The 15,421-nt window shown below is 37.2% G+C and overlaps 2 protein-coding genes and 1 non-coding gene across 4 annotated transcripts in view; 2 read left to right on the top strand and 1 right to left on the bottom strand.

The window, feature by feature from the left end:
- Positions 1 to 15,421, bottom strand: part of LOC106457450 (dynein heavy chain 8, axonemal-like) — a 459,787-nt gene that overhangs the window by 329,354 nt on the left and 115,012 nt on the right. The gene's annotated exons all lie outside the window — the stretch shown is intronic.
- Positions 9,736 to 9,808, top strand: Trnar-ucu. Its single transcript has one exon. It is a non-coding gene; the product is annotated as a tRNA-Arg (tRNA).
- LOC111085324 (putative protein kinase C delta type homolog) lies at positions 9,923 to 14,186 on the top strand. Of its 2 annotated transcripts, XM_022383394.1 has the most exons (6): positions 9,923 to 10,072; positions 11,476 to 11,614; positions 11,909 to 12,097; positions 12,685 to 12,825; positions 12,997 to 13,155; positions 13,828 to 14,186. In XM_022383394.1, the coding sequence occupies exons 1-5, from the start codon at positions 10,047 to 10,049 to the stop codon at positions 13,141 to 13,143; spliced, it is 642 nt and encodes a 213-aa protein (XP_022239102.1). In that variant the 5' UTR covers positions 9,923 to 10,046; the 3' UTR covers positions 13,144 to 13,155; positions 13,828 to 14,186. The 2 variants fall into 2 exon arrangements, with proteins under 2 accessions (XP_022239102.1, XP_022239101.1); XM_022383393.1 differs by having other exon boundaries at positions 12,997 to 14,186.

The raw sequence follows: 15,421 nt of genomic DNA, 5'->3' as shown, positions 1-15,421 counted from the left end.
GAGTGTATCGGGAACGTTATATTGGGAAAGAATAAACCAGTTTTATTAAGTAAGGACTCGTGTCGCTTAAGTTTCGTCGGAACGAAGTTACGGAAAGTTAATTAACAAACGGAGACGTAACAATATTAACCTAAATTCCCACCATGGATAGAAGATATGACCAAACAATTTTCAAACTTTGACAAATAACATTGAGTACTTTACCTCAATGTTATTTCTAAACAAGGTAATTGTAATTAACACACTTCAAGCCAAATAACGTCATTACCAAGTGTAAACACAAGCCATGCGTATCACAAACGAATGGGCTTCAACCACAGCTACCTCTCTGTGTTGGTAGGCAACGTCTCAAGAAACTCTCCTTCTGTCATCTTATTTCCAGATTTCCTCACAGCTTCTCCTGATGTCTTGAGGCAATCCCACTAGTTAGCCTGATATCAACCCCCCCATGATAATCCACAATTCTCTAAAGTTAGGTGCCACTTAATCTTAACTCGTGGGGCAAAGGGGAACTGAAGTTTCTGACCACTCATGGGAATGAAATATATATTAACCTAAATTCCCACCATGGATAGAAGATATGACCAAACAATTTCAAACTTTGACAAATAACATTGAGTACTTTACCTCAATATTATTTCTAAACAAGGTAATTGTAATTAACACACTTCAGAGTTAACTATATTTGGTTGTAGGACTGGAACATATATTTTGTGTGAAATGCACAAGTATAATTCTGGATTTGTTTGTGAAGTCGAGAATGATTTTTCTTATTTATTGTGATATTTTAATTTGTATCAGAAAGCACATAAGAGTTAAGAATGAAAAACTATGAAATTTTCAAGGTTGGAAGATTTGATAACTACTTGTAATGTAGTTGACTTAATTTTGGTTACTAACATAATAGTATGAGGATATACTTTGTTTTCCACTATTTCATTTCAAAAGTAAAATTTTCATACTTATGTTGTTTTTCACAGTTTCCAAGTTGGATTCAGAGAAGCACTCAGGTATGTTACTAAATTTTACTTTCTTGAAGTTACAAACTAGAGAAGTGAAGGCCAAAGGCGAGTTATTCTTGTTGGTGAATCAGGTAATAGTTGCAAATAGTTGATCTTCATTGCCCATTGATCAGCTGATCTAAGAAGAACCAATATCTGCTTTCTTATCAAAAACTTGAAAGTTTATTGTGTTTGGGCTTGGAAGAGCAGAAATTTTAAAGACTTTATAAGATTTAATGCAAGTTTTAAAACGTTTTACACAGTTTTAATGTTCCGCTTATTTTTCTGCTGTTTTTGCAGTTTTGAGTCAGTATCTGGTAAAAACCTCCAGTTCTGCAATATTTTCTCTATACTTTCAAATTAAGTTATGAGTCTAAGCAACTAGTAACCATACCTTGTGTTATTGTTCTCACACTTGCCTCAAGCAAGCAAGGTTGAAAATATTGATAAAGCATTTCTTTACATTAAGTGTGAACACCTTTAGTATTTCTGAAACATACTTACCTCCTCTCACACTAGAGCTATTATTCGACTGACAGGGTTTCCTTCCTTTGCCCATCTGAGCATTCTTTAGAATTTTTCTCACTTTCTACAGTCTTTTATTTCCCACTTAATTGCCCTTGGCGATATCTGTCACGTAACACTCTCCACCTAAGTCAATGTGCCCTCTATCCTGGTACTGTATATAAGCACATCATTCAGATAATATTATAAATTTTTTCGACAAAGCATTTACTAATGAGTTTCTGTGTACTACGATCATTGGAAATACTTTAAGTATTCTTCATGTTAACTAGTAGAATTTCATAAAAAGGAAAAAGTTCCATTTGGCACGCCTATATACAGCATGAATTCCCGGATTATTTCTGGCATAGAAGCAAATCAGATCTCTTCTATCACATCTAGCATTGCTCAACAATCAGAGGGGAGACTGTCAGTGACTTTATTCACAGTGAGATGGAGACATATATTCGGTTCTGTGGTGTTCCTCCAGGTGCTCTGAAGCTGCAATTGAGGGTGATCTTTCTGGACATTCTGGAGAGACTTTAGATTTGCTTTTTACTGTGCCTTTCTTTATTCCATTGGCTTCCAGAAGGCCACTTTGGGATCAATTGCCTCAGGCTCTTTTTCTTCAGTTGGTCCATCGAATGTGTAATGTTTTGCATCTTTCCCTAGTTGCTTTTGAGCCTGCCACCTTACTTGATGGTTGAAAGGTCTGGGAGCAAATACTTAATTCTCCCTCCATCCACTGATATTGTGGTTCATGCAGTGAGTTTTACTGCTCAGTTACATGAAGGACAGCTATGCCTTGTTCACTATGGTTGTCAGAACTATGTGATTTAGCCTACCACTGCCAGGTGGAAGCATATTCCAACTTTCAAGAAATACATCTGCTCCTGGAAACTTGAGGTTCTAGAGTGGAGTCTGTAGTTAACCCGATTAGATCATAACTTTGTAGGGTTCATCTCATCCTATATACAGTGCCGAGGTATTTATTATTCCTCTAAACTTTGTTGGTAAACTCTCAGGACCACTGTTAGCATGCACATTGGTTTGATTGTCGGCTTGCACATTAATCTCTGTTTTCATTGGCATCTCAATTTCCCTTAGCTCCTACAGGGTTCCGACCCCTGACATCAGCCCCTCAGTCCACTGGTATCTAGAATAGATTCTGTCCATATCCAAGGGTTCCTTGCTTGGTCAGAATGCCACCAGTGGAATCAGTATTTCTTTGGAGTCTGTGGGAGCTCAGCTCCAAAGGTTTCTGGATCTGTGGTAAATCATAACCAGCGATCCATGGGAAATATGGGTCCTTGAGTCAGGGTTAGTCATTCAGTTTATACCTTCACCACAGTTATCCACCTAACCTGTAGTGTTTCTGCCTCCCACAGGTACTCGGATTTTGGGACTTTGTACTATGGCTACCAGAGTTTTGTTTGTCTGGGGGCAATGAAGAGTGTCATGCCAGTTCTTCCAGGATTTTATTCCCATCTGTTTGTTGGGCTCAAGAAGACAAGAGATTGGCATCCAGTCATTGATCTTTCTCAATTCCCAGATACTCAAAGGTTCACAGGTGAGTCATTCCTCACTATGAGTTAGCATTTTTTACTGACTCCTATCTGAACATTTCTATAGTGGTGGCATCCCGCAACTACTTGCATTTTGTGCACAAGGGTCAGGTGCTGCACTTCAGGGCTCTGTCCTTCGGGCTAGCATTGGCACCATATGTGTACTACCGAACTGTACAAGTTTTTTCTTGTCAATTCATTTCCCTAGGCCTGTACAAACACCATACCATGGACAACTGGTTACCACTGATACCATCTTGTCAATTGGCAGAATGTCACACTCGGATTCTACTTTCAGAATCAACCAAGGCAGGTTTCTTTATCAGAGCTGAAACATCTTTTATCGCTCCAACACAATATGTCATCAGTTTGGGTAACTTTTTCATCATGTACCTCAGTTGAGCTCAGCTGACTCCCATCCGGCTCTAAGCCATGTAACAGGAAGTCCGAATCTTACTCACCTCTCCTTCTCCCACTGCATGGATGGTCCTTCCTCTTTTGGGAATGAGGGCATTAATCGAATCTCTCATTCTTTTGAGACGAGTGCACAAGATATCCCTTCAATGGTCATTAAGTGACCAATGGATCATGAACAGTGATTCATAGGATTCCCCAGTTTTCTTATTCAGGGTCATTCTGTTCTATCTTGAGAGGTGGGTCGATCAGAACAATACTAAAATATGGGTTTCCCTGCCATCACCTCATCCTGAGATCCACCTCTTCATGGATGCCTCCCTTCAGGATGGGGTGCATATTTTAATGGTCAGGAATTCCAGTTCTTGCTCCAGGGCTCATTGTTTTCGAACCTTGGACCTTTTTCTTCAGACCACTTCTATCATCTCACCCTACTAGCTTGACACATTCAATGGGTGATGACTTCATTGGCAGATCAGTTGTTTCGACCCAAATAGATTCTCCTGATAGAATGGATGCTGCATCGCAACGTGTTTTTTTTTGGATTGGCTCATATTTTGAAACAACGATTATAGGTATGTTGACCACACATTGGAATACCCAAATACTGGCAAGTTGGTCTCCATTACCTCACTCTCGGGCATGGGAAATGGATGCATTCCATCAGGACAGGATAGGATTACACCTTTAAGCCTTCCCACCAATATGTATGTTACCCAAGGTACTAGCTATGATTTGTTCCAACCTACTGTCGGGTCCTGTTAAAAGCACCAAACTGGCAGCTAAACCCTGGTTTCTACAATACCTTCAGGAGTGTCCACCTCTTCCACTTCCTCTTGAGCCATCTCTGTTGAAGAATCTGTAATCTGACATCATACATCCAGCTATCCAGAAGATCAAGCTTCATGCATGGATGTTATGCAGTTCCTTCACACAGCATTAATGTTCAATTTCTAAGGTTGCTATTTATCTGTCTCAGTCTATGCTTAGTCTCACAATAGGCATTTATCAAAAAAAAATGGCACACATATCAGCAATGTGTATTGAGAAGAGGTTGAAACCACTTCATTAAAAGTGTCAACCATAACTCGTTTTCTGACCTGGTTCTTTGACAAGGGTTTTGTATCTTCCACAATCACTCTATATAAGGTGGCCTTATCAACTACCTTTCAATACTCGAGACAAAACTTCTTTGAGTCCCCAGTACTCTCTGGCTTCCTTACATTATATTGGGCCCTTCGTCCCACTCGACCATTTCACTTACCCTTCTCAACATCCGTTTTGGACCTTAGCCTCATGTACCACGTATCACCTTTTCCTGAAGATTTAATTTTTGTTGCTGCTAACCTACAGATGTCACTGGTTAGAGTGGTTTATGCATATTGTGCACAGGATGCATTATCATTCTACATATGTCCTCAGACTGGTTTTTATTTCCTATGACATTGACAGCCAGGGAATGGAATAAATCATTTTCACCAATTCATCTCATCACCATTTTTCACTTCTGTGACTGATCGGATCTTGATCATTTGTGATGCCCAGTGAGAGTCTTGCAGTGTTATGTTGCTCCCACTATTGCCTTTAGAGGCGCTAGACAATGACCTTTTCTTCATTGGGATCCTTCAGTTTCCAGTATTTATCCCTGGTTAAATTGATGAGATGGGGATGAAATTGATCCATATCACTTATTCTGGGCTATCTTTAAAGGCAAGGAGACTTCTGCAAGTCACATCTAATCAGATTCATCACATTTCTATATTCTTAGCAGCCCAGTTGAATTGCTCACTGGAGGATATTGTGTGAGCTGGTATGTGGACCTCCAACAATAAGTTCATCTCACATTATTTGCATGATCTAGCAGTATCTTCCTCAGAGGGTTTTTGACTACCCCTGTAGCTATCTTAGCTACATCCACTAAATTATACAGAGGGTTGAGTATTTCCATTGCCACTCTTGTCTTTTCTTTACCTTCCAGGGTCCCTTACCTCGTTTTCACAGGATCCCACTCTTTGGCAAGTGTTGCCTAGGCAGATGTGCTTTTATCAAACCAATTCCACACTAGCAAGCACTAATTCAATATACTTTATCTGGTTTGCAACAGGCTCTGTATAAATGAGGTGTTCCATAAGACCACCTAGAGGCTGACCAGGTGGTATTACTGTACTATGCTGAACCACCACTCATGGACAATCATGAGTAAAGCATAAAGGAATCTTGCCTGTCACTGCCAATCATTGGATTTAATTGCTCTTAAAAATTTAGGGAACTTGGTTCACCTATTGCACTGTTTCCAGAGCAATGTTCTTCAGGATTCCCCCAGTGTGCATTATTCCCTTACCCCAGATTTTACTAGTGGAGCTAGGGAGTCCTTACCACACCCAGTTTCCAGTCATTGGGCTGGTAGACAGAGGTTATTCCTCCAGAGGGTTCGATTGAATTCCTCCACTCTTGGAGAATAGAACAAAATTTGGGGCCCTCCTACCCAGGACCCTGGATGTTTTTTCCCAGATGTCAGTAAGAGAAACACCAGGAGCCTATTTGTAATACTGGTTCAGATTTGATGCTAGGCTATCCAGTTGGGTTGAGTATGGTCCTTCTTTTTGATCAGTATTGTTTCAGTACACTGTTCATGGAAGAAGGTCCATTGTCTACTCGTAATTCTGAACACAGAGTACAGTTTGTTCTACATCCTCCCCATAATTCTGAGGGCAAGCTGAATGTTGGGGAATGAAGATGCATATCATAATTCCAGACCAGATGAGTTCTGTTTCCTCAGATTTAGTGTGGCATACAGGATTCCATCATTCCATGTTTGAGGTGTTGCCTTTCGGACTTCTTCAGGTTGAAAAGAAGGTCTGTTAACTTCAGTGGTGCTTACCTTCTCATCGTGATTCTGGTAGCTTGGAATGCATCACTCTATGTAAGTATGTTTTAGAAGTTAACATTTTCTTAAATCAAAAATGTATTTCCAATAATACTTCCTCCCCACTAAGAGCCGGTGTTAGAGACTATGGAGTGGATCAGTCTAAAAAAAAAAAAGTGATAATATTATCTAAATAAAGTGCTTATATACAGTACCAGGATAAAGGGTGCACTGACATAGGTGAAGAGTGTCACATGACAGATATCACCAAGGGTAATTAAGTGGGGAATAAAAAAACTGAAGCAAGTGAGAAAAATTCAGACCAGTGCTTAGATGGGCAAAGAAAGGAAACCCTGTCAGTCGAGTAATAGCTGTAATGTGAGAGGAGGTATTATTGGAAATACATTTTTGACTTAAGAAAGTGGTAACTTTTTATACCATTTGTTCATATTATGTGTGGATAGATCTAGATTTGGCATCAGCTCTATTATTTCAGGTTGAAAATGTTTTTCAAGCTTCATTGATAAATTCGAAATAATAATTTGGATTTCACATACAGTATTTATATAGTTTAATGTACCATGGTATTTAACTTAACTTTGGTATATTTTCAATTAGCATTTTCTTTTCCTTCATCATACTCACAAGAGGACCTAAATGTACTGACAAGAGCTCCTTATTTTCTATTAAAGTCTTCTTCAGCTGTTGTCAGTCATGAGATATGTCAGTGGTGGATGAACTCCATCGGTACAAGCTCTTTTGCCAACTGGCAAGACAGGAAGCAATTGTTGGAGCTGAGATTGGTGCTGGTTAACTAGACCACAACTCTAGGAAGAGAAGTACCAAGCTGCCCCACCAGTGAAAATGGAGGTACTGCAGGTGGATGACATCTACTTAAGTGATCTATATGGTCACAGCATGTGTCCCTTTCTTATGAAGTTGAGGATGATAACCTGATAACAGAATTATCGAGGAAAGATGCACTATAGTGATCTGTGCCACCATACAGCAACACAATAGATGCCTCCTCAATAGAAGGATAAAGGGTAGAGATGGCAAGGCTTTCTCAAAGAAGAGAGGCAAGATGCCTCAACAACTGATGGTCATAGGGCAAGCAGGGGGCCAGCAGGATCTGCCTAAGAGATGTACTCTGCATCTTGCTGCTCAACAACCGTAGGTCTCCCTTTTGAGTCAGACTGTCCAGTCTGAGATAGAAAATGGGTCCACAAAAAAATGTTACATCTCCAAACCACATGAGCTCTGTAAGCAAGGCTGATCTCTCTCCCCCACTGGAAAAGAGGTCATCCACTGATGGGCTGGGTCATGCTGTATATGTTTCTAGTATGTCTGGAATGAGCAGATTTGGGGTCTGAAAATTTTTTTGCAGGGCCTTGTCTTTGTTTTGACGAAATGGCTGATGAGGATGGACAGTTTGGCAGTTGTAATGGTCATCTGAGACCCTAAGTGTACCTCCTAAATGCTGGTTTGAGGGTACAAGCCAATTATGGTGGTTGTTTGATTGAGGAACAAACAAATGAAAGCGATTTGTGCATCTTAGATTTCTAGGCAAGTGTGATATTTTGAGCAAAAATTGCCACCCCCCATGAACCCGTTTTGGTTTTCTTTTGTATGTCTATGACAAAACAATTAGGGAGAGGATGTTCATGGCCTCAACATTGTACTGACACAAACGGCACCCCCTCCCCCCAACTTATGAGGTCCACTGTTCAAAGGAAATATGCATTGGAGGTCAAACCAGATGAGTTTCAAGATGTGACTGCATGAAAGCTAGGATTGTCATGTAATAAAAAAATTGCCAACTGAAAGAGTGTCAAACTACTTGCTTTTTGAGTCATTAAGTATTGATATCCAGCAGAAGGTATGTGCTTCATTTTATGACCATTACTTTATCACATCAAGTCATCAGTCTTACCATCAGTGACTGGAACTTAGCAACCCTTTCTATCTGTGGTTATCTTTACACTTACCATTCATAACAGTTATTTCTCAGGGGTTGAGTTTTGCTAGAAAAGATGAAAGTAGCATAAGCTGCTGCTACAGTTGCATGTAAACACAGTTTGTACTGTGTTTTTAAGTGCTAATCAGTTATGTTTCAGTCATGCATTACTGAAATGCAAATGGCAATGAGAAATTATCTTTGAAAAGTAAAATTCATAAACAGCATGTCTGGGTATGATGAATTTAAACTAGGGAAACCCAATGTTTTACTTATAATACAGAAACATTTTCATTATCTGATTAAAATATTTTTAAGAACTCAGTTTTCTAGATATATTCTCAACATAATTCAGTAAAACTCCAGTTCTGCATGCAAATTTTGGCTGTGGTGCTGGGAGCAAGATATGACACATCCATGACAAGTTGCTATTCTTGTGTTAGATGGAGCTTGTTGCTGATCAAAATCAACAAGGAGATGAAATGTAGGTTATAACAAATTCTCAGATTTTAAGCAGTTTTCAATCTGTCAGTCTCAAGTGTGGATAATATCATGCTCATTTCTTTCCTACCAGCCTAGGCTCTGTTAGATAACAACTAGATGGCCACTTTGGTCACACCAACCCCAGGGGAAGGTGAGGAACACTGGTCACTAGAACACTGTTATATAAATGTAAGTAGAAGGATGTTTATTTATACACTTGGATTATATAAATCACAGTGTGATGATAGTGGATACTGCTTTCATGAGATAGGTGGTCATCAGTTGTTAACTTTCATAAGAAGCACTATCTAGGACTTTCTGAAACCTCAGCAACAAAAATGTACTTTTCAAGGTTTTAAGATCATTATACAAACCCTTATAAATGTTCATAAAGCTTGACAAATATCTTTTGTACACCTGATTACCTAAGGCACATAAACTGTGATAACATATTTGTTCCTGGACATTGACAATAGTGTTTTTTATAGAGTTTATTGGAGATTTCTACAAAGATTATAACTGTAAAGCCTCACAAATATCCTATTTTAAAACTTAATTCAAAAGTATGTCAAATATATTTATCTAGTACTTGTGGTAAGGTTGTAACAATCAGATATCAATCATTGTCATATATATAGTTAGGAGCCTATATGATTAACTACTTTTTTTTTGTAACTAGGTACTAATTACTAATTAGTATCCTAAGTTTCAGCTGTTAATTTGCTGCAATTATCAAAGTCAAGAGAATAACTTTTCTGTGGTGGTAATGGCTGGGATTTGATCTTGGGCTATGGATTTTACATTCAACTGGGGTCTCTTCCATTTAAAACGTTGAAATAACTAACTATCTGAATTTTTTCCAAAGAGGTATCTAGGTTTTGCTACATTTTATGTAGGGTGACAAAGTGTGCTATTAGTTAGGTGGTTGTAGAAGGTTTCTTTTGTGTCCCTATAGCGCAGTGGATAGCGCGTTGGATTTCTAATCCAAAGGTGCCGGGTTCGTTCCCCGGCAGGGATGCCACTTTATGGCCAGGTAACTAAACACTTTATGGTCAAGTAACTAAACACCTTATAGCCAAGTAACTAAACACTTTATGGCCAGATAACTAAACACCTTATAGCCAAGTAGCTAAACACCTTATGGCCAGGTAACTAAAACACCTTTTCACATTTTTTTTACTTAAAAAGTCGAGTTCTTAGTGTTTCTTTTATCTTTCAGGTTTTATGCTGCAGAGATAGTCGTTGCTTTGAAGTTTATGCACAAAAGGGGAATAGTATATCGGTAAGTAACGTTAGGGTGAAACTGAAGATCTATACTTGAATGAAATGTGATCTAATCTTGTGAATGGGCTGTGGTGGAAAACAATAATTAAAACTTGACATGGTTTTGTTAAGTTAGTTAGTTGTCATGCAGTGGTGTGATCGAATATCTTTCTTTCTTCAACTTTAAAAGCTGTAAATTTGATTTGAATTCCGTGTAAAGCTAGTCGACGGCTACCTACACTAGCTCCATCTAATTTAGAAGTGATATATTAGAAGGTTTGTTTGTTTTTTGAATTTCGCGCAAAGCTACACGGGGGCTATCTGCGCTAGCCATCCCTAATTTAGCAGTGTAAGACTAGAGGGAAGGCAGCTAGTCATCACCGCCCACCGCCATCTCTTGGGCTACTCTTTTACCAACGAATAGTGGGATTGACCGTCACATTATAACGCTCCCATGGCTGAAAGGGCGAGCATGTTTGGTGGGACGGGGATTCGAACCCGCGACCCTCAGATTGCGAGTCGAGTGTCCTAACCAACTGGCCGTGCCTATATTCGAAGGAAAGCAGCTAGTCAAACACCACTCCCCAATAATACTTGGACAAGTCTTTTACCAACGAAAAGTGGGATTAACTCACATTATGACGACCTCATAGCTGAAAGGACGACTAACGAGATTAGGACTTGTAACCCGCTGATTGTTAGTGGATCGCTGTAACCACCACGCCATGTCAGGCACTGATGACTACGATAAAAACTTTATAGAATCGTGAAATATGAAACTTGTTAGGAACCGTGAATTAAATTCGAGATAACCCTGTAAAATATTAAAACACGCATACAACGATTACTTATTGCACAGTAATTGAGTCATGATGGCGACGTAGAGCGCCACCGAATCGGTGTTTTAGGGCTGTGCGCTGGTGTTAGTAAAACTAATTTTATTAAGGAATAAGTCAAAGCTGTATGTATGTTTCAAATTTTTATCTGTGTATAAGTCTTTTAATTTATATATTCGTGTACTTAAAACTTTATTAATATAACAGTGAATAATAAAACAAACACAAGAAATATGCTAAATAAAGAGTACTATGCCTATGTAAGGGCGACATAAGTTTGTCAATATTAGAAAACTTATAAACGTTAAAGGACAACAATCTCTGACATTAACTGCGTCTACCATATCTGAAGGCGACCCATTCTAAGTCCAACTACCCTGTTTGAAAAACTTGCTTTCGTCTGTAGCTTAAGAAACAACAACGAGGATAAATATTCTCACAGATAAAAAAAAGAGAGTAAAAGAAGAAAAAAAAAGTCAGCATATTTTCTAATTTTTAAATAATTTGAAAGACACCTGATAAGTTGCAAATCTTCGACAAACAGAGACAACTTACATACTGTAATATTTTCTGTGTTTTAATTTAGAGATCTGAAATTGGACAACATTCTGTTGGACAGATCGGGTCATGTAAAAATCGCAGATTTCGGGATGTGTAAATATAGAGTGACAGATGAACTGAAAACTTCGACTTTTTGCGGAACACCTGAATATATAGCACCAGAGGTGAGCTTATACTCTCGAGTCTAGAAACGAAAAACTTACAAATTATCGATTTATATACACCTTCTTCTAAAGTTAATATCTTAGATCTAAAAACAAATTACCAAAAGCACCTATTCTTTCAAGCATTACTTCCAAGTTACAAAGAAGCGAGGTTTTAATTGATGTTATTAAAGAATGTTTTATAATGTATATACACAGTGAAGTAATAAGGTAGAAATACAGTTGTGGATTTTACATCATCCCTAACGCGAGAAAAATAAATTGACAGTTTCAATAATGCTCTAATTTACTTAGATTATCTGCGGAAAAAAATATAACCAATCTGTCGACTGGTGGTCGTTTGGTGTACTTCTGTACGAAATGCTGATTGGTCAATCGCCTTTTAATGGCGGTGATGAGGAAGAAGTCTTTTGGTCCACTTGCAACGAAGCAGCTTATTATCCTCGATTTATCAGCAAAGAAGCGAAGGATATACTTTCCAAGGTACACAATAAAGTGACAGGCTATAGAAGACGCAATATTATTTTGTAATTAAACTTTAAAGTATTTTCCATTTAAATAATTTTATTCTCCAAAAAGTCTGAAACAGATTTATTTTTTGGAAATATAATTAAATATCGTGTAATTAATTAATAATAATAAGATAATACTTTTGAGTACCTTAAATATATCTTTTAAAAAACTTTAGTTTTATATTTATAGAACTGTGATTAAACCAGGAGTTACAGAACATTCAGCATTGAGCTAATGTATTTTTTTGTCATGTTTTAAACTTCCATTTAAATAACCATGGGATTTTCTAACACTATAATTCTTATCACTTATCTGGTTAGTTACGTACAAATTATTATTTATTTTGTTGAGAAAGGGTGTTTTTAGACCATAAAGTCAAAGAAAGTTAAAAGCATAAATTAAGTAGAAAACTATCTGCATTATTAGTGACCTGCCTTTCATGACAGGATAGTTTAGTTTGAGGTCGCTAGGGATTTTAAATAAATTTCTTTCTCAACTGCTGTAACTAAAGTTGTTTTTTTCTTCTGTGCATGCTTCTAATTATTTAATTTTTTAAGTTACTGGAAAAGAAACCCCAGAAGCGGTTGGGAATGCCTAACTGCTCATCAGGAGACATTTGTGATCAACCATTCTTCAGAACTGTTAACTGGGAGAAGATTGAACATCAAGAACTGGAGCCACCGTTTAAGCCTAAGGTGGTAAGTAAGATAGATATTATTAAACCTATCTTACTGGAAATAGGTATATATCCCTCAGGAACAAAAATTAATATTTTATGATATATAAATGAGCTGTTTTTGAAATCTTAAAATGAAAATTTATATTCGTAAACCTTATTTAAATCACAGGAGTATTTTTTTTCCCAACAGAAAAGCCCATCTGATTCCAGTAATTTTGACAATTTTTTTACAATGGAGAAAGCAGTTTTAACTCCTGTTGACCTGCAGATTCTAATGTCTATGGATCAGTTACAATTCAAAAATTTCAGTTACACCAACCTTCGCATGATTGACTAAGTCAACCTAAAGGTGAGTTAACAGGATCAGCTACACTGGTTGACTAGAAGTATATCAAAATGTGTATCACGAATGATCACCTATCCCTTGCATTACTGACTAGAAGTTAACCAAAACAGATATTGAACTATGAATAAGAAAAATTTATATGTACAGGTTGAGTACCTTGTACTACAATTATTCTGGAGTTATAACATGCCATTATCTATATTGCCATGTTTGATCATGCTCTATTTGATGAGGCTTCCAGTTCCTCAGTGATAAGTCTGTGAGCTTATAATGCTAAAAACTGGGTTTTGATTCCTATGGTAGGCAGAGCACAGATAGCCAAATGTGTAGCTTTGTGCATGACAAAATAAAATTTTTTTGAGAGAGTCTTGACATGTCCAGCTTACATTCCATTAAAAAAGATTACACGTTAATGTTGTAATGTTTGCTCCATCTACTTTACTTAAGGTCAGTAGTGGTTTAATGAATATCATGGAAGCAACTTTTTGTACGTGTGACAAGTAACTTTTCTAGAACAGATTCTTCTCAATTATGAAACATGAAACCATGTCAAAAATGTAGTTCTGATACATTCTATTCCAATGCAATTTTAGATCAAATGTGATAGACATGTGACTTACTTTTTTTTTAAATATACATGTATATTTCAAAATGTTGTTTAAATCATCAAAATTGTCAGCATTGATGTCACTGACAAGATGTTAGCCTGATGATGTATGAAGGTCATCACGAGGATCAGCTATTGAATACCCAAAAAAATATCCAGGTATAAAGACATTAGTTAAACGAAGTTTTGCATGAATGTATAGAAAATAACTATAAAACTGGTAATTTTGTCCACAATAGTGATGCTTACACACTATTCCATCTACGACTACAAAAAAAAGATGTAATTGCAGAACAGCATCACTTAAAATGTTTTATGTGCAATGATAACTTGTCTGATTTAAACACTTAAGTTCTGTTTTTTAATGATATTTGTCTAAGCTGTAACAACACCAGTTCTACTATTAAAAGCATTAATGGAAGTAACAGTCGAGATGTTGTGTGGTTAATTAGAACTAGTTAAAATTGACTAAAATAATTTTGCTAGTAATTACTTCTAATAAAGATAAAACACTAAAAGAAACAGTTTGCGTACACAAAAAAAATTATGAAATTGTTTATTTACCTTTTAATAAAACCTTAGATAATGTTTAGAAACAAAATAAACTTTTTTGCACAACCTGTAGCCATTGAGAAAGAAAACCAAAACATATCCAGATCCAACAACCAAGTGATAAATGTTGCAGATAATGGAAGGATCATGAGAAAATGTCTTTCAGAAATAAAACACGTAAAGAGAAACTGAACACACTTGTAAATACAAAGCCAACAACAATATTCTTCAGTATTCAAACTTACAAGGACCATAAGCTGGGGACACAAGTGCTGAGAAGTTCCAATCCATTAAGTGGATATATGGATTTTTTTTCCTTTGTAAGAAATGTACTCGCATGTTACCCATGAAGATGTGTGTATCGTATATTTCCAAATTATTTATATGTATGCATTCATTATATTCCAAATTAAAATATAATCCATACATTATATATATATAATGCCCCTGCTTGCAGTAACTCTCTCTCTCTCTTAGTTCCTGTCGTTCCTAGTGGAACATAGGGCCACAACAACACTTCGCCGATGGAAGTGTTGTTGCAGTTTCTGTAGCAGGTTGGTTTTTATGGGGCGGAGTTGCTAGCCCCGCGTCCAACCCTCCTCCTTTCTCATCCTGGACTTGGGACCAGGCAATGGTGGTGTTTATTTACCTGGCTATAAAATGTTTAGTTAACTGGCTATAAAGTGTTTAGTTACCTGGCTATAAAGTGTTTAGTTATTTGGTTATAAAGTGTTTAGTTATCTGGTTATAAAGTGTTTAGTTATCTGGCTATAAAGTGTTTAGTTACCTGGCCATAAAGTGTTTAGTTACCTGGCCATAAAGTGTTTAGTTACCTGGCTATAAAGTGTTTAGTTACCTGGCCATAAAGTGTTTAGTTACCTGGCCATAAAGTGTTTAGTTACCTGGCCATAAAGTGTTTAGTTACCTGGCCATAAAGTGTTTATTTACCTGGCTATAAAATGTTTAGTTATCTGGCTATAAAGTGTTTAGTTATCTGGTTATAAAGTGTTTAGTTATCTGGTTATAAAGTATTTAGTTATCTGGCTATAAAGTGTTTAGTTACCTGGCCATAAAGTGTTTAGTTACCTGGCCATAAAGTGTTTAGTTACC

The sequence above is a fragment of the Limulus polyphemus genome, unplaced genomic scaffold (genome assembly GCF_000517525.1).
Source record: "Limulus polyphemus unplaced genomic scaffold, Limulus_polyphemus-2.1.2 Scaffold333, whole genome shotgun sequence".
In the NCBI taxonomy this organism is placed as follows: Eukaryota; Metazoa; Arthropoda; class Merostomata; order Xiphosura; family Limulidae; genus Limulus; species Limulus polyphemus.
Note: the sequence above shows the minus strand (reverse complement) of the source record. Positions and strands in the feature narration are given on the sequence as shown.

Bases quoted from the DNA above. Each gene is read 5' to 3' on its own strand.
- LOC111085324 (XM_022383394.1), top strand. From the start codon at position 10,047: ATGCACAAAAGGGGAATAGTATATCG. The intron at 10,073-11,475 runs GTAAGTAACGTT...GTTTTAATTTAG, and splicing joins AAAAGGGGAATAGTATATCG to AGATCTGAAATTGGACAACA. The intron at 12,098-12,684 runs GTACACAATAAA...TAATTTTTTAAG, and splicing joins CGAAGGATATACTTTCCAAG to TTACTGGAAAAGAAACCCCA.